Source organism: Meriones unguiculatus, chromosome X (assembly GCF_030254825.1).
Source record: "Meriones unguiculatus strain TT.TT164.6M chromosome X, Bangor_MerUng_6.1, whole genome shotgun sequence".
Taxonomy (NCBI): domain Eukaryota; kingdom Metazoa; phylum Chordata; class Mammalia; order Rodentia; family Muridae; genus Meriones; species Meriones unguiculatus.
Genome location: NC_083369.1, coordinates 62,612,170 through 62,627,326, shown reverse-complemented (window position 1 = coordinate 62,627,326; position 15,157 = coordinate 62,612,170). Strand labels below are relative to the sequence as shown.

Genomic DNA, 15,157 nt, shown 5'->3' with positions numbered 1-15,157 from the left:
TGAGTTTTGCAACAGACTCGATTCCTGGTGGTCTTTTGTGGTCTCATTAATCTGGCATAACAGAAGTACTATATACTTTGCCATTTGAGCCCCCTCAAGAGTTCTGTAGATTGTAATGATTACAGTTCCTCACCAAGTGAAACAAAAACTTTTGCTCAAAAGAAAAAAAAATGTGACAATCTCTTTATATAGTCCAGGCTAGCCTCAAATATACCCAATGCCCAGCCTAAAACTTGTAACAATCCTTTTGGCTCCAAAGTACATAATTTACACAGAGGAATCACCGTATCTGATTCTGTTGAAATGAATTCAGAAAATAAAATTAAAATAAAAAGGAAAGAAAATGAAGGTTCCCATAACACTGCTGGCCAGCAATAATCACTGCTAAATTTTGAAAGCATCAAAGAAAATACATTTTACAAAATTGAATCACACTATAGCTATAGTTTTATAACCTATCATTTCAAAAGCATGTATCATGGAGCTGATCCCATGTCAATTAAAAAACAGAGTACCTTCATTGCATGTCATCATGTAAATATGATTTCGCTAACCATAAGCAGACATTTTATTATATCCCATTTTGTACTACTAAAAAGAAAAAAAAATCTCATTATTCCACATAACCCTGACCAAATTCTTAGGCCTAGAATTGCTTGATTACATATTATTTACCTTTACAAGCCAATACAATAAATTACAAGAATAAGATGGCTGCCACTGCTTCCAGTGAAGAAACTTAAGCCCAATAAAGTGAAAGAACAAATTACCTAGCAACTCAAGGTGAGTTAGACCTGTCATCTAGCTGTCTAGTTGAGTAAATTTTCAGGTAAAGATGCTGTGACTCCCAAAGAATCTTGAGTAGAAATGCTCAGATGGGGCCTCTATGCATTGGTGGTGCTGGGCCTGGAGCTGAGGTTTTTCCCATGCATGGTGTCACTGAACTGAAACAGAGCAGTGTGCTAAACCTGGCCAACTCTGTCCTTGGACTCTGAATCTCCGTACTTTAGGTATTTTTTTCAAGTTATATCAAAGCAAACAGATTTGTTGCCTAGGGAGAATTCAGTGAAGCAAATCAGAATTCATCCTCCTTCCCAAGATGGCCCATCCCTGCCTTGCAGGTATGAATGGGTCACTGAACCCCTTACAGGGAGACTCTTCAGGATTGTCCCCGCCTTGGTAGGCTGGGAAAAGTTAAGTTCACTGAGGCCTGAACTCAGGCCTCGGGACTCAGCATGAAAGCAAGTAAGTCTTCAGGGGCAAGAAGGATAACATGTTAATCCTCTAACCAGCTCTGTGACCTTGAGCAAATCTTTCCATTCTCTTTTTTTCCAGGCTCCCCACAGCTGACTCTTCAAGCCTGGACTAATGAATCTGAAAGTGTTTTGACACTTAGAAAATGCTGGCTGAAGGCAAGATGTTTGACTTGGGGTGGGGGTGGGGCAGCTTATCAGCTCTCAGTGACAGAAAAGGCAGAATCTTAGGGACAAGAGCCAGAACAGATGAGGCCGAATGGTTACCATGTTGGCAACCTTTCAAGGACTAAGTTCTAACAATGCCTCATATAGGTTGGCACTGACAGATGCTAGTGGCACCATGCCAAAGTGTATAAGTCCTGGGTTTTGAGGTTGGGAGAGGTCTGAGCAATTCTTTCACCAAGATCCCCTGCTGAGATCCACCCAGCCTACCTATGTAGAGGATGGAAAAGAATATGAAGAGGGCAGAATAGCAGACTGGAGAAGGGCAGTATCTGGTTAAGGAGAAGAATGAATAGTATAAGAACAAAGGGAGGAGAATAAAGTTCTGAGAAGTAATTAGGAGAAGATGGGTGAGAGCAGTCTTTGAGGAAAAAAATGTAAGTGGTCTAGATAAAGCAAAGTCTTGAAGAAGAGGAAAGAGATGGTGCAATGGAAAGAGAAGTCTAGAGTTGAGGAGTAGCTTAAGAAGTAAAATGTTCACCCAACATGCAGGAATCCCTAAGTTCAGTATATAGCATGGCATAAAGCTGGGCCATGGTGTGTGCCTGTTATCCTTATACAGTTAGAGGATGAAAAGGATTACTGTGGATTAAAGGCTAACCTGAAGTACATGGTGAGTTTCAAACTAACCTGGACTACAGAACGAGATCATGTCTCAAACAATAGTAATAAACAGAATAATGAGAAGGAAACAAAATTAACAAAGGAATCTAGAAGGAGAAGCAACATCAACTAAGGAGGTGAGACTCTGGGAAGACTTAGGAGTCTGTGGCAGAGGAAAGATTCGAGAGATAGCTACCTGACCAAGACATAGTTATCATCATTGATTTCATGTCACCAACTCCAATGACTACTTTTCAGGCCTTAGCTTCTTTTACCTCCATATAGCTTTCAATACCCTCAATAATTGTCCCCATGAAACACCCCTCTTGGCTTCTGACACAACACTCTCCTGGTTTTTCACCTTACCTTTTGAACTCCTTTTTCTTTGGCTCTTTCTCCTCTATTGGACAGTAAGAATTAATGTTTCATAAAATCAGAGAATAGAATAATGATTACCATCACCCAGGAAGGAAAATGGAATGTGGGTAATGGTGAGCCAATGGTTAATGGGTATGTTGGCATAATTGGATAAGGCATAACTTCTAATGTTCTATGTCATCATAGGTTAATTCTGGTTAACAACAATTAGTTGAATGCTTCAAAATAGCTAGTGAAGTAGATCTTGAATGTTATCCATACAAAGAAATGAGAATTGTTTGAGGTAGGGCTGGAGATGGAGACATGGCTCAGCTATTAAGAGCACTGGCTGCTCTTCTAGAGGATTTCCATTTGATTCTCAGTACCTGCGTGACTCTGCAAAACCATCTGTAACTCCAGTTACAGGAGATCCAATCTTTCTGGCCTCTGAGGGCACTCTACATATGTGGTGCACAGAAAATCAACCACACATATGAAAAAATAAAATAAAATAAAATAAAATAAAATAAAATAAAATAAAATAAAATAAAATAAATGAAGAGTTATTTGGGGTGATAGTTATGTCAATAATCCCGATCTCACCATTACACACAGTGCCCATGCACTGAAGCATCACACTGTGCTCCAGATCATGTGCCCATAAGATATTTCCAAATACTTCAAGGGGCAGGGGTTACAACTAAGTGGTAAAGTGCTTGTCTAGCATACTTAGGGCCCAAGCTTCCTTTTCAAGTATCTCAAAACTTGTTTTAAAAAATAGGCATTTCTAGCAAGAGTGGGAAGGAAATAAGAGAGGGGAGAGGAAATAATTGGAATGCAATTACATACGTGCACAAAGTTATAATGTTTTAATAAATCATCCAAATTTATTTATAAAATTTGGGTGTTTCTCTGGAGCTTGGCTCAAGCTTTTTCTTCTCATTCTGCATTCCCACTCCTGGAAGTCTCCTGTGTCTTCAGTGGTTTCAATTACCCTGTATAATTGGATGGCTTCCAAAACATCATTGTCAGTTCAGATTTTTCTGAGCTTTAGACCTCTCTGCACTGGCATTGTTTTAGTGGCTCACTGTGCTCCAAATCATATCTCTTTTTGTTGAGACAGGATCTTAATATGTAGCCCAGATAGACCTCTAAATCACCGCTCATTGCCTCAAGCTTCCCAAGTGGTGGGATTACAGGCAAGCACAACCACGACTGGCCCGAAATTATGCATTTAATTCTTCTTTGAACTAAAACCAATCCTCCCTCATGACTCTGCATTTGAAAATGCTAGTTCCTTAAGCTGGAAATCTCAAAGTTAGTTAGCTTTGATTTGATTTTTCTGCTCATCTCATCTGCACGTTCTTCTTCTGATTCTACCTCCCAAGTATATGGCCTTTTCATTCCTCCAACTGGTTTCCGCTCCTACCTTATTGCTAGTGTCTTCTGCATAGACAAAGCTCCAGCTTTCCACTTTCCCCCTGCACCTGTCTTTGGCATGCAGTATCATCACATGATCTAGCAGTGCTCCACACTGGTTTTTCTCTCCCTCAAGACATGCCCCTCTGGCTTCCTTTCAGCTTCTCAATCCTGCCATGTAGTCCTTCAGCTGAAGGTCTTTACAATCCAGATTCATTTGGTCTGAAACGCCTTCTGCTTTGTCTAGAAAATGTATCAGGTTCTCAGTTTGGGCATTGCTTACCTGATGCCTGCTGTCCCTTTGCTGGCTATCCTTCCTCTCTGCCAAACAAGAACTTCATTATCCCCCCACCCGCTCCCTGCCCCACCCCATCCTCCTGAGCTCTAGTGGCTGCTTCTTCCTCCACTGGTTCAGACATGCCCAGAGAGTGTAGTTTTTACTTATCGTGTTCATACGGTAAGTTCTCCATAGTAAAGATAAAATTAAACTGCGAAGGCAAAAGAAAAGAAATGGTAAATATATCAAGGGTGTGAGGACTCTGGGAGAGTCAGGGAATGTAAGAAGATTTTCTAATGGAAGGACAGATGGCGAAGACTTTTGGAAGGTGCAATGGAAAGGACTACAGATACCTCTGCAAGAAAAGAGAGAACAATGGCTTTTGATGACATGGATACAAAGATGAGAGGTGCAGAGTAGGCAGCTGTAGTGCACTGGAAGTAGAAGCTAGATGGAAGTCTCACAAGGTCCTACCCCTATACCCAATTAAAGACTGCTTAGAGAAAGAGAATCCGTCTTCCCCAGGGAATTTTATCCACAAGATGTTGGTTGTCCAGTGCTGGAGCCAACAGACTCCAGACAGGTATGCAAGGTGCTTTTGGGAAGTTCCAGGGCACAGTGGTTAGTGTTCCCATTGGCAAGGTCATCACATCTGTCTTCGTCAAATTGTAGAACAAGGAACAAGTGAAAGGCCATCATGAAAGGCCAAGTCAATGTTCCTCAGCTGTCAGATGATCCATATCTGGAGGACCATGTTTCACTAAAGCTTAATGCAGATGAATTCGAAGACAGGTTAGCTGAAAGGTAGCTCATCCCAGTAGCTAATTCTTATCCACACAACTTCATGAATGAAGCTAAAGTGTATTTTTCTCAGTCAAAGAAGCCAGATTCCAAAGGCTGCTTATAGTACAATCCATTTCTACAGCCTTCTCAGAATGACCAGATTATAGGGATGAAGAAGAGATTGTTGGTTGTATGGGGCAGGGATGGGGAAAGAGTCGAAAGAAACGGTTTGTATAGGAAGTTCATTGGGTCATTGGATCTCTAGCTGTTGCTGCAAAATCTCTATGCATTTGTGGATCCAAGCATGGTGCTATATGCACGTAATCCTAACTCTCCGGAGCTAGAAGCAGGAGGATTTTCAGTAACATACTAAGTTCAGAGCCAGCCTGGGTTTCCTTGAGAGCCCGTCTCAAAACAATAACTCATAGAGCTGCAGAGCCAAAAGAGTGAGATATATGTGTCTTTGCATATCATAATGTATTGCATGATGAACAACATACATTCATGAAAAATATTTTTGTTTTCCAAGACAGAAAAGCATACGATTACACTATATTACATTTTTTAATTGGCTGGATGAATGGTAGCTAGATTCTCAGCTTGGCTTTTACACTCAAACTGTTATTGTATGTTATTTGGGGCTAGAGTAGATATTGAAAATCTAGCCTCACAGGGATAGGTAGTGGACCAAGAGAAGCATTTTAAACCCTTCCAGGAACAATTCTAGGACTGACCTGCCAATGACTCTTAACTACAGGTAAGTTCCCTACCTTTGAGAATAGATATTTATAATGAGACACTGTTGCCATTTTTTTAGCTATAGGACAAATGGAAATTATGCAGGTAGGCCTAATTTAATCATAAGCTCATATTACCGAAGTTTTCCAGAGGCAGACAAGGAAGTAAGAGACATTTGAAAGTGAGAAGTTTTTGATGTGTCACTGATGGTTTCAAACCCCAGGGGCTACAGGAGAAGAAATGTGGGTAGGCTTTAGGTACAAAGAACTGTCTTTGTGTAACAGCCAGTGAGGCCACAGGGACACTGGCCATGAGGACCTCAAACCACACTCATAATAAAGCAGATTCTGATAACAACCTTGGAAGGGAATGTTTTTCTCAGATCCTCCTGATAAGAGCCCAGCCCAGCTGATAATATGACTTCAGCTTTGTAAGACCCTAAGCAAAGAACATAGACAAACCCATCTGGACTTCTGACCTACGTCACTATGAGATAATGATGCTGTATCAAGTTGTTAAGTTTGTTGTAACTTATTATGGCAGCAATAGAAAACAAATTGTGTGTGATTCTTTATGATAAGTGAACTTATCATGTGCTAACTGAACTTAGCAAATGGTAGTTTCTTAACATTTATTTGCAATGTTGAAACTAAAATCCTATCAAGGAACCTTTTGTACTCTGTTACATTAAAATCCATTGGTTTATCTTGTACTTTGAATAGATCAATTATCTATGCATGGTTTTTAGAACATCATACATTAGTCATTAGAAAAATATCAGGTCTCTTGGTTATAGAGATCTTCTGATTGTTGACTCATTCTTGACTATGTGATGTGAATAATTCATGTTCACTTAATGTTATTACTAATCTTATCATAAAGGTCTTTAAGGGTATAAGGAAATTCTCAAGCTCACAGTGTGAGATAGAGGTTTTCAGGTGAAAACTTAAAGGCTTAAAATTAATGATTGACAGCAAATACTATCAATTATTTTCCTTATGGTGACAAGATCACTTTGTTGAATTTGAACAGAATGCTAGCCAAATATACAACTTTGAATAACCACAGCCTGTCTATTGATTTCAAATAAAGCAAATGTTCCAGGAAAGGTTGGATAGTTCTAACGAAGAAGAAGAAGAAGAAGAAGAAGAAGAAGAAGAAGAGGAGGAGGAGGAGGAGGAGGAGGAGGAGGAGGAGGAGGAGGAGGAGGAGGAGGAGGAGGAGGAGTTGTTTGCCAGGTTGGCTTTCAGGTAGTCTCACAAATGCTTTTGCTCATGACATTCACCATACTTCAGGGTGAGGTGGAAATGGCCACTTCCTGTTTAGACACACACAGTATTTAAAAGATACACTTAATTGTTTGGTATAGAAGAAAACCTAAGTTAAAATCATTTATTATTATTATTATTATTATTATTATTATTATTATTATTATTATTATGTGAAGGGATGTACATGTATACGTGCAATGGTGCATGCATTGAGGCCAGAAGACAATCTTGTAAAAGTCTCTTTATTTTTCCTTCACTTCCACATGTGTGAGAGATCAAGATGTCTAAGTCAGGTTACCAGGCATGTGACAAAAATACCTTTACCCACTGGGCTGTCTCTGTAACCCCATTATACTTTTGTTTTTAGAGACAGGGTCTTGCCATGGAGCCCTGAAGCTCATTTTTTATGTTTGTTTGAAGAGATGAGGCTAGCTTCAGTTCACAATCCTTCTTCAGCCTACTAAAGTGGTGGGTTTCGAGGCATGTGACTATCACACCTGGCTGCAATGCAGTAATTTGAATCACTTTGTCAAGATGTTCCGAAATGGCATATCCTCTATCAGGAATAAGGGCATTAGCAATGGCATTTTTATTGCCCTCTCCCCCCCCCCATTGTTATTGCTCTTGACAGAAAAAGGCAAGTTGTGGCTCAGCATTACAAAAGTCCATTAAACCTTGAGAATCTTAGGGGCCCCCTTTTGCTTTGGACCACACCTTTAGGGCTGCTGGTCTTAGCCACGGCTAGTAGGGATGGGAAGCAATTTTGTTTCATTTTATTTCTTTTGGTTTTTAGAGACAGGGTTTCTTTGTGTAACCTTGGCTGGCTGAGTGCTGGGATTTACAGGCATGTGCTATCATGCCCTGCGGGAAGCAATTTTTTAAAATGTTCTGGCTATAAGAGGAAATGCGGAGAAAATTTCTAGATTCATTTTCCCAAGAACTTGCACTTCCTACTCCTGGTATACATTGTGTCTGAAGGCTGCTCTCGAAGGCTATCTGCATCCCGAGCTCTTACCTGTTCTGTATCACATGGCTAAAGAGCCAGCAGAGCATCCTGTCAGGGCTCAGCTGTTTACTAGTTCACTCTGGTGCTCCATGGCTCTGCTAGTGTAGATCTGTTTGTCTGTCAGACCAAATACCTTGTGTCAAACACTATTCTGCTCACAAAAGGAGGAGTGCCTGCTGTGGAGGCAGCCCAGTGCCAGGTGCTGGGAGGGAGGAGGCATCCCTCAGTCATGGGTTATTCCCTATTGCCAGAACACCTACATAAAAAAGGCTTACTTCAGAGGAGACTGAAGAGAAAGAGGAGTATTTCTTCATGGGAGGGGACTTCAGATGAGAGGTCTCTGAGGGAAGGCATACCCTAGTGTGTGTTGAAGGCTCCCCGGAGTCCATGTAGGTTCATGAAGGAGCTCATAGGAGAGGTACTTTTCTTGTTATAAAGGTAAGAGAGGTGACAGTGATCTTGCTCTTGCTCCATTCGATGGTCACAACCCCTCCGCCAAGATTCCCAGCTTTCCCATTCACCTTGATTCTCTCCTGGAGGAACTGCTCAAAATTGGCAGCGTCCATGATTCCATCTTCTACAGGATGGGTGCAGTCAAGGGTGAACTTCAAAACCTGCTTCTTTTTTTTGCCCCCCTTCGCCACAAGCTTTTTCACTGGCGCCATGGCGGCAGAGGAGGCAGTAAAAACAAGCAGGTGATTTCTTTTGATTTTTTTTTTCCCTGGAAAAATGGCAGTCAATACAACAGACTAAAGGGACAGTTGTCTCCAGTTCCGGTCACAAGATGCTCACAGCTGTGTGCACTAACCTTTCTCCTTCCTATAGAAGTAAGAGCTGGTCTTTTAGTATCACTGTTGCATATTCTGCCTTTTATAAAAGGATTTGTAAATACGTTGGGCATCCATGCCTTTAGGTGGCTCTTCATCTGTGTCAGAGGTAAGCAAGGACTTGTAGTGAAACCTAGGTAGTTGGAACACTGTTTCTCTAGCGTCCAGTAGAGGGCACTGAAGATGGCTTCCAGAGCATCCCTCCGGTAGGGGGCGCCCCTCCCAGCCCTGCTCAGGAGGCTTATGACAAGGGATGGTGGAAGTGGGTGTGTCATGCTAAAATAGGAAGTTGCTGCACTTAAGCTCACAACTGCACTTCGTGACAAAAGTCTTCCTCGGGGGGCTACAGCCCCTGTGGCAGAGTTCTCTCCTAACACTTTAATCTCCATCATTTCAGAAGTCAGTTCAAGCCGTGTGTGTCTGCAGGGTGCTGGTCAGAGGAGGGACTTGTGGGGTCCTGCCACTGTGCATGGAGAACTGTTGGGTGGGAAGGATGTGAAAGGCAAGGATGGGGTCTGTCTGGTTTCTTTGGAAGCATTCCGGACCCCTGAGGATAGCCCCCTTGTCAGACTCCTGCAGAGGCAGCCGCTTGCTTTCTGGTAACTGAAGCGCTTGGAGGCTCACCCGCCCGACAGCCAGACTGTCGGCCTGTGCTCTGAGGCAGCTGCACCTCTCCCAGGGTCCTTTAACCTGTTGTAACCACATGTTTGGTAGAGGCTCAAGCGCTTTCTGTATCTATGCAGCTTCTTAGAAGCAGAACTATGTTGTCTCTGCCCTTTCGGGAGGCAGCATTTCCTTCAGCCCTGCAGGTGCAGCCCCTCGGCCGTCAGTGTTAAGTTTGTGACTTGGCACACCTCTCTGTTGCTCGGTGTTTTAAAGTTCGGTTGTTAAAAAGTTAACCCTGGCTTGATTAGCATATGCTTCAAGAAATGATCCCAGATTTTGAAACTTGTAATAAAATGGAAACATTGGGTTTTTATGCCTTTCTAAACTCTTGTATTTGAATGTTGATCACATTTTGTATTAAAGTGGCTAACACGTGGGAAAAAAAAAAAGGTAAGAGAGGCATTCAGAGCACACCATAGTCATAATACTAAGGGGAGTGAGAGAGAAGCTATATGGTGTTGGAGGTCAGACCAAAACTAGAAAAACAAATCATGGGTACCTGATCCTTTTCGCCAATCATCAGTTGTTGCTGCCTGTGACTGAGCAGGATGGAAGCCAGGTGAGGTAAAGCAAACCTAGGCCAATATGTAGAGAATACCCAAGGATGTGAGAGACCAAAGAACCAGTATTTTATTTTACAGTATTTTATTTCTTCTTACTCTGGGCCTATGAGATGGGCCTTGGCATTTTTATCTACAGGAATTTGAGGCTCAGAGAGATGGACTGTACATTCCACACTGCTTCCTTATCAAAATGAGATTGACCTAAGTGACATTTTAGAAACATGTTTTTCACTCTTGAATACATGAGATGTTTAAGCATTCTTCCACCAGGAAATTTTAATATGAAGTTGTTTTATTTTTCATTTTGTTTTAGAGTACTGGGGGGGGGGGATGTCAAAACCCTGCTATGCACTTGCTCTACTACTGAGCCATATTCTTAGTTCTGTATTTAATGTATTTTTTTTTCCTTTGCTGTACGGATCTGAATGAAGTAGGGAGGTAGGGGCCAGATAGGGAGGCCCTGAATCAAAGTCATACTTTTTAGCATCTAGTGTTCACAATTTTTTTTGCATTGATAACATGATTTTGACTGTCTGCTCAGTATGTGATTATAAGATTGGCCACAATTAATAAATCTAATGAGTTTTCTATTATTGGATACTGAGGTTGTTTCTAATTTTTGAACATTACAAACCAGGCTGTGATGAATATCCAACACACTAAATCTGGGCAGGTGCTGGCCACTGAGGTCAGGAGGAATATTTTTGAAACCTCTAAGCATGAAGTGCCTGCCAGTTGTTGTAACTGGAAGCGTTTTGGCAAAGGCTCAAAAGCTGGCTGATGCCAAGGACTCTGCTCAAACCTTTAGGCCCTCCAGGGTCAGTACCCATTACCTAGCTCTTGTCCCAGAGTGTTCAGGCTGGCAGGGTCTTGGGGATCACTGAGCTAGCACCCTCATCTCACATGAGAGGACTTGAGGCCTGGGATGGTCCTTTGGCCACCCAGTGCTGGGCAGAACCCTCCCAGCACCTGGACTCTTAAACTAGAAGCTGAGCTGTGCCATTTGGAATCTGCTCTGCAAACTTCCTGGGCCCCTCCCACCCCATACTACTTTCTGCTGAGGCCAGAGGGGACTTTAGGCACTTTTGCAAGTCAACTGAGCAGTCAAGGGAGGGGCATCAGGGGCTGAAAGATGGTTTGATGTTTACCCTGCAGGAGACTGGACCTGCTCCACCCAAAACCCATCTTTATCTTAAGCCATGTGACATGTTTTATGGCAGTGGCCCTGTATCAGGTCTACCCGACAAATCTACTTGGGATTTGAGCTGAAATAGAGTGTCCCTCACTCTTTTTAGAGCTGGCAACCTTCTTTTTCTCACTGGGAACCAGCTTCGGTAAAGGCCCATGTGTCCAGCCCTCTGTCCAGACAAGCCTGGGTGCCTTTGGATGCTAATGAGAGCCCCTCCTTCCCAGCTTGGGCCCTGATACAGCCTGGGGAATTCACACAAATGGTCTGAAATCTGCCCCTTCTTTGTTTTCCTTTCTGACTTAGAGCTATAGCAAACCTTTCACCTCCACCCAGACCTTGTTTATTCAACTGGGATAGATTTCACACCCCAAAACAGAACTCTTTCTCTGGCAGCCCCCTCCTTCATTCTGCACCACCATCCCACATCTCCCACCCAGGCACTGCCTGAATAATTGATGAGTCAAGGCAGGGCTTATAAAGGGGTCTCTAGGGGAAAAGCCAAAGGAGTGCTGAGGATTCTGAGAACTGAAAGAGCCTACAGCCTGTCTGGCTTGGTGTCCCAATGATGGACCCCGCTGTCCCTGATGCCTTGGCCACCCCTGATGCCCTTGCTGCTGCTCCCCCTCTCCCAGCCCCTGCCCAAGCCCCTGCCCTAGAACAAATCAATGAACAAGAAGCTTCTGGTAGTGAAAGGTAAGTGGAATTTGGCATTTCACAGCCTGAACTCAGGCTTAGGGAGATGGGGGTAGGAGAAGGTGAGATGGTCTCTATGGTAGTGTCCCTGTTCTCTTTGAAGGAGACAGACAGCAAAGAGCCACAGTCCTCTCTCTCTACCTTTGGCTTTTGGAATAGTTCACCTCATTCATCACTCCAGGTGATAGGAGGGGGCAGAGAGACTGTGAACATTGCCAACGCTGAAAGCCTAACGCTCATGGGCTGGTCACTGGGGGAACAGGAGAGGCTGCTGTGGAAATTAGGCTTAACGCAACCTGGACTATGGGCCCTAGATGGTGGCAGGTGACATAGAGTGAAAGGGCCAAAGTCTAAAGAGGCCTTTGGTTGGGGTGCTTACTCTGACCTGACCATGCTACAAGTTACCTATTTGCTTTTCCTTGTCTCTGGAAGTCTAGAGGAGAAGCAATGGGCCCAGAACCTCTCTGGACCCTTTCTCCAGCTAGGAACATGGTAGGTTTACATTCTCTACTACTTGATGTCAGAGGTAGGTATTAAGATACTCCCTATACAACAGCCATTCTCTCTTTCAAACATCTCACATTCATTTGCTTAAGCCTCTCCTTTGCACAAGGCATTGTATTAGGGGTTAAAAATTCAGATATGCCTATACATATCTTTCAGCTTAACGGGGACTCAGGCAGACGATCACAAAACAGTGGTATAAGAGCAATGATAACATTGTCAGAGTAGAGAGGAGGGGGTATCTGTTATAGCCTTGGCTCCATGGTCAGGAGACAAAAGGTGTCCTGGAGCAGATGGCTTGTGAGCCAAACTTTGAAGAGGCCACTTCTATGTTCAGGGGAAGCCTGTGTTTAGATCTCTTCTTCTGCAAACATATTCCTTCTCTTCACCATAGAGGAGCTTGTCTTTGGAGACCCTGGCTGCCCTCCATAAATGACCAACCAAGGCAGGTGAGAAATCTGGTGGACTGGGTGAGGGTGAGGCCTCCTATCACATTTGCATAGACACTTATGCCCTTGACCATTCTCAGACATCCCCAAACTCCAATCCAAAGTTGCCAATCTGGGGCAGAATTTTGCAAAATCTGCTAATATTTCATCCCCACAGCAACTCTGGGAGGAAGGCAAGAACAAGGTTTCCATGACAAATGAGACTAGGAGATCAAAGCATAGAGTGAGTAAGGGATCTGGGCTGGACTCACAGCCAGTGTGTGGTAGAGCTGGTGCTGGAATCCAGGTCTCATGGTACCTTACTCCATTGCTCTCTCACACTTTTACCTTAATGTTTTGTCCTTTAACAGAACTCTGTCCCCTGGATAGCTCCCAAACAGGCACTGAAACAGGGTCAGGAAGGAAAACAACCCCTATGACCCTTTCTACTTGTTTTTTAACCAGATCTAAGACAGACCCCTTGCTCTAGGGCAGGGCTGGGAGGTGGCTGGATTCCAAGAGAAGCCTAAAATATTTTGTAGACTGTCAGAACCTGCAGGTTTCTGACCCTTGATATGGGAGAGGCAGTTAAGCCACATGCTAGCTTTTGCTTTGGACAGGCTGCTGGTGGGGTAACAGCTGCTGGGGCCACCAGGACTGACTCCCAGTTTCATCACCCTGTCAGGTAAGCTTCTGGTGTTCAAGTCTGAAATGTGACAGTCACAAGCACTATGTATGCTCATGACAAGGCCATGATGCAGGAGGAAAGAGACCACAGGACTTAGTTGGTCAAAGTGACTTTCCCCAGAGGTCTTCTCTGTCACTGAACTCTAAGGAAGAAATCCTTTGACCCCCACCAATGAAAGTTTCCTTAGTAGGAAAAGAAGGACTGAAGGATGGAGTGGTTAATGGTGACCCACCCTGTACTGCAGCTCTAGGCCGGTCATAGGTGATGTTCCTTCCTGGAACCATTTTGGAACAATTGCAGAGGTTCTGTGACAAAGCCCCTTTCCTTTTCCTCTCAGCCCTTTACTGTAGCTAGTGACTTGCTTCTTTATTGGCCTAACTGGTCACTGCATTTGAAAGTTGCCTAAGTTAGGTGTCCTGTTTCTTCTCTGTCCACAGGCTCTTCTGGCCCAAGTCTCGCTCCTTAGACTACATGTACAGTGCTGGGGAGATGTTGCTACAGAATTTCCCTGTCCAGGCCACCATCAACTTATATGAGGATTCTGACAGTGAAGAGGATGAGAAAGACAAGGAGGACGACGAAGATGAAGAGGTCAATGAAAGAGGACCAGAAAAGTGTGTGAGGGTACCAGAGGCCGAACCACACCAGGCCACAGCTAATTATCCTAACCCACCCTTGACCTGTCCAAATTGAAGCAGTCCCAGTTATGCTTGGCAGGTGTCCAAAGGCATTGATTAGCACAGAGTCTCCAGGCATGGTTTTTCTGGACTCAAACCAGTGTCCTCAGGCTGTCTAGCTCACCCTGGCTTTTCTGATCAGCCTGACAGTCTAGACCTCTGGTATGCTCTTGTCTGGGCTGTTCTTGTGCCAACAGTAGGAGGTTCCTAAAACCTGTTGTGAAGACCAGATTTGTGAAGCCCTCAAGAAGTAGAGCAAGGCCAGGGATGCCTTTGTATAAGAGAGCAGTCACTACACAGGGACCTTTGATTTCCCAGTTTTTAAAGACACCAACACCAGATCCAAGAAAAAAGGAAAGGGAAGGGAACGGAAGGAAAGGGAAAGGAAGGAGACATCTTGAGAATTTGTTTCTCTGGGGACCTCCGTCCCACTTTGCCTACCATTCATTCAGACTGGGTGTTAGCCTTAAATTCATTGGGAAAAAAATAAATGGTATGTTTGCCTTTTTCTTGGAATTGTGCTGATTTCTTAACTGAACTCTGCCCGTGTTTTGAAGCCATAGGCGGAGGGTCAGAGATTAACTCAAATCTGATCCATTGCTCTATCTGAGGTCAGATGACAGCATTTTCTCTTCTGAAAATGTAATGATGGGGACAGATTCTCCAGGCCAGGTCTTCTTGGTTCAGTTGTGAAATCAGGTTTAATTAAACTTTAAGGGCATCTTAGAAAAGGAAGGATAAAGCCCCCCCCACCCCCGCCAGGGCAGCTTGGGAGTTGTGGGTAGAGAATGATGACTGGGGTAAAGGAGAGAGGTGTTTTCTCATTTAATCTTTGGGGACTGCTGTTCCTATGAGGAGGCACACTTGAACACCCAATAAATCCTGTCAGTTGTATCTCTTTGATTCCCTCAGTATCTATTGTAGATGGCTCGAGCTATGTTAACCCTGCCCCATTTACTCTTCAACGATTTTTCTTACTTTTAGCTTGTT

General features: G+C 43.6%; 1 protein-coding gene across 3 annotated transcripts; it reads left to right on the top strand.

Moving 5' to 3' along the window:
• The first annotated feature begins 12,250 nt into the window (after window positions 1-12,250).
• Window positions 12,251-14,636, top strand: Ripply1 (ripply transcriptional repressor 1). Of its 3 annotated transcripts, none has more exons than XR_009588392.1 (3): window positions 12,288-12,362; window positions 12,769-12,823; window positions 13,423-13,488. XR_009588392.1 is itself a non-coding variant. In XM_060374876.1 (3 exons), the coding sequence occupies exons 2-3, from the start codon at window positions 12,807-12,809 to the stop codon at window positions 14,181-14,183; spliced, it is 273 nt and encodes a 90-aa protein (XP_060230859.1). In that variant the 5' UTR covers window positions 12,289-12,362; window positions 12,769-12,806; the 3' UTR covers window positions 14,184-14,636. The 3 variants fall into 3 exon arrangements, 2 of the variants coding, with proteins under 2 accessions (XP_060230858.1, XP_060230859.1); XM_060374876.1 differs by lacking the exon at window positions 13,423-13,488 and adding an exon at window positions 13,928-14,636 and having other exon boundaries at window positions 12,289-12,362; XM_060374875.1 differs by lacking the exons at window positions 12,769-12,823; window positions 13,423-13,488 and adding an exon at window positions 13,928-14,636 and having other exon boundaries at window positions 12,251-12,362.
• Window positions 14,637-15,157: the final 521 nt, after the last annotated feature.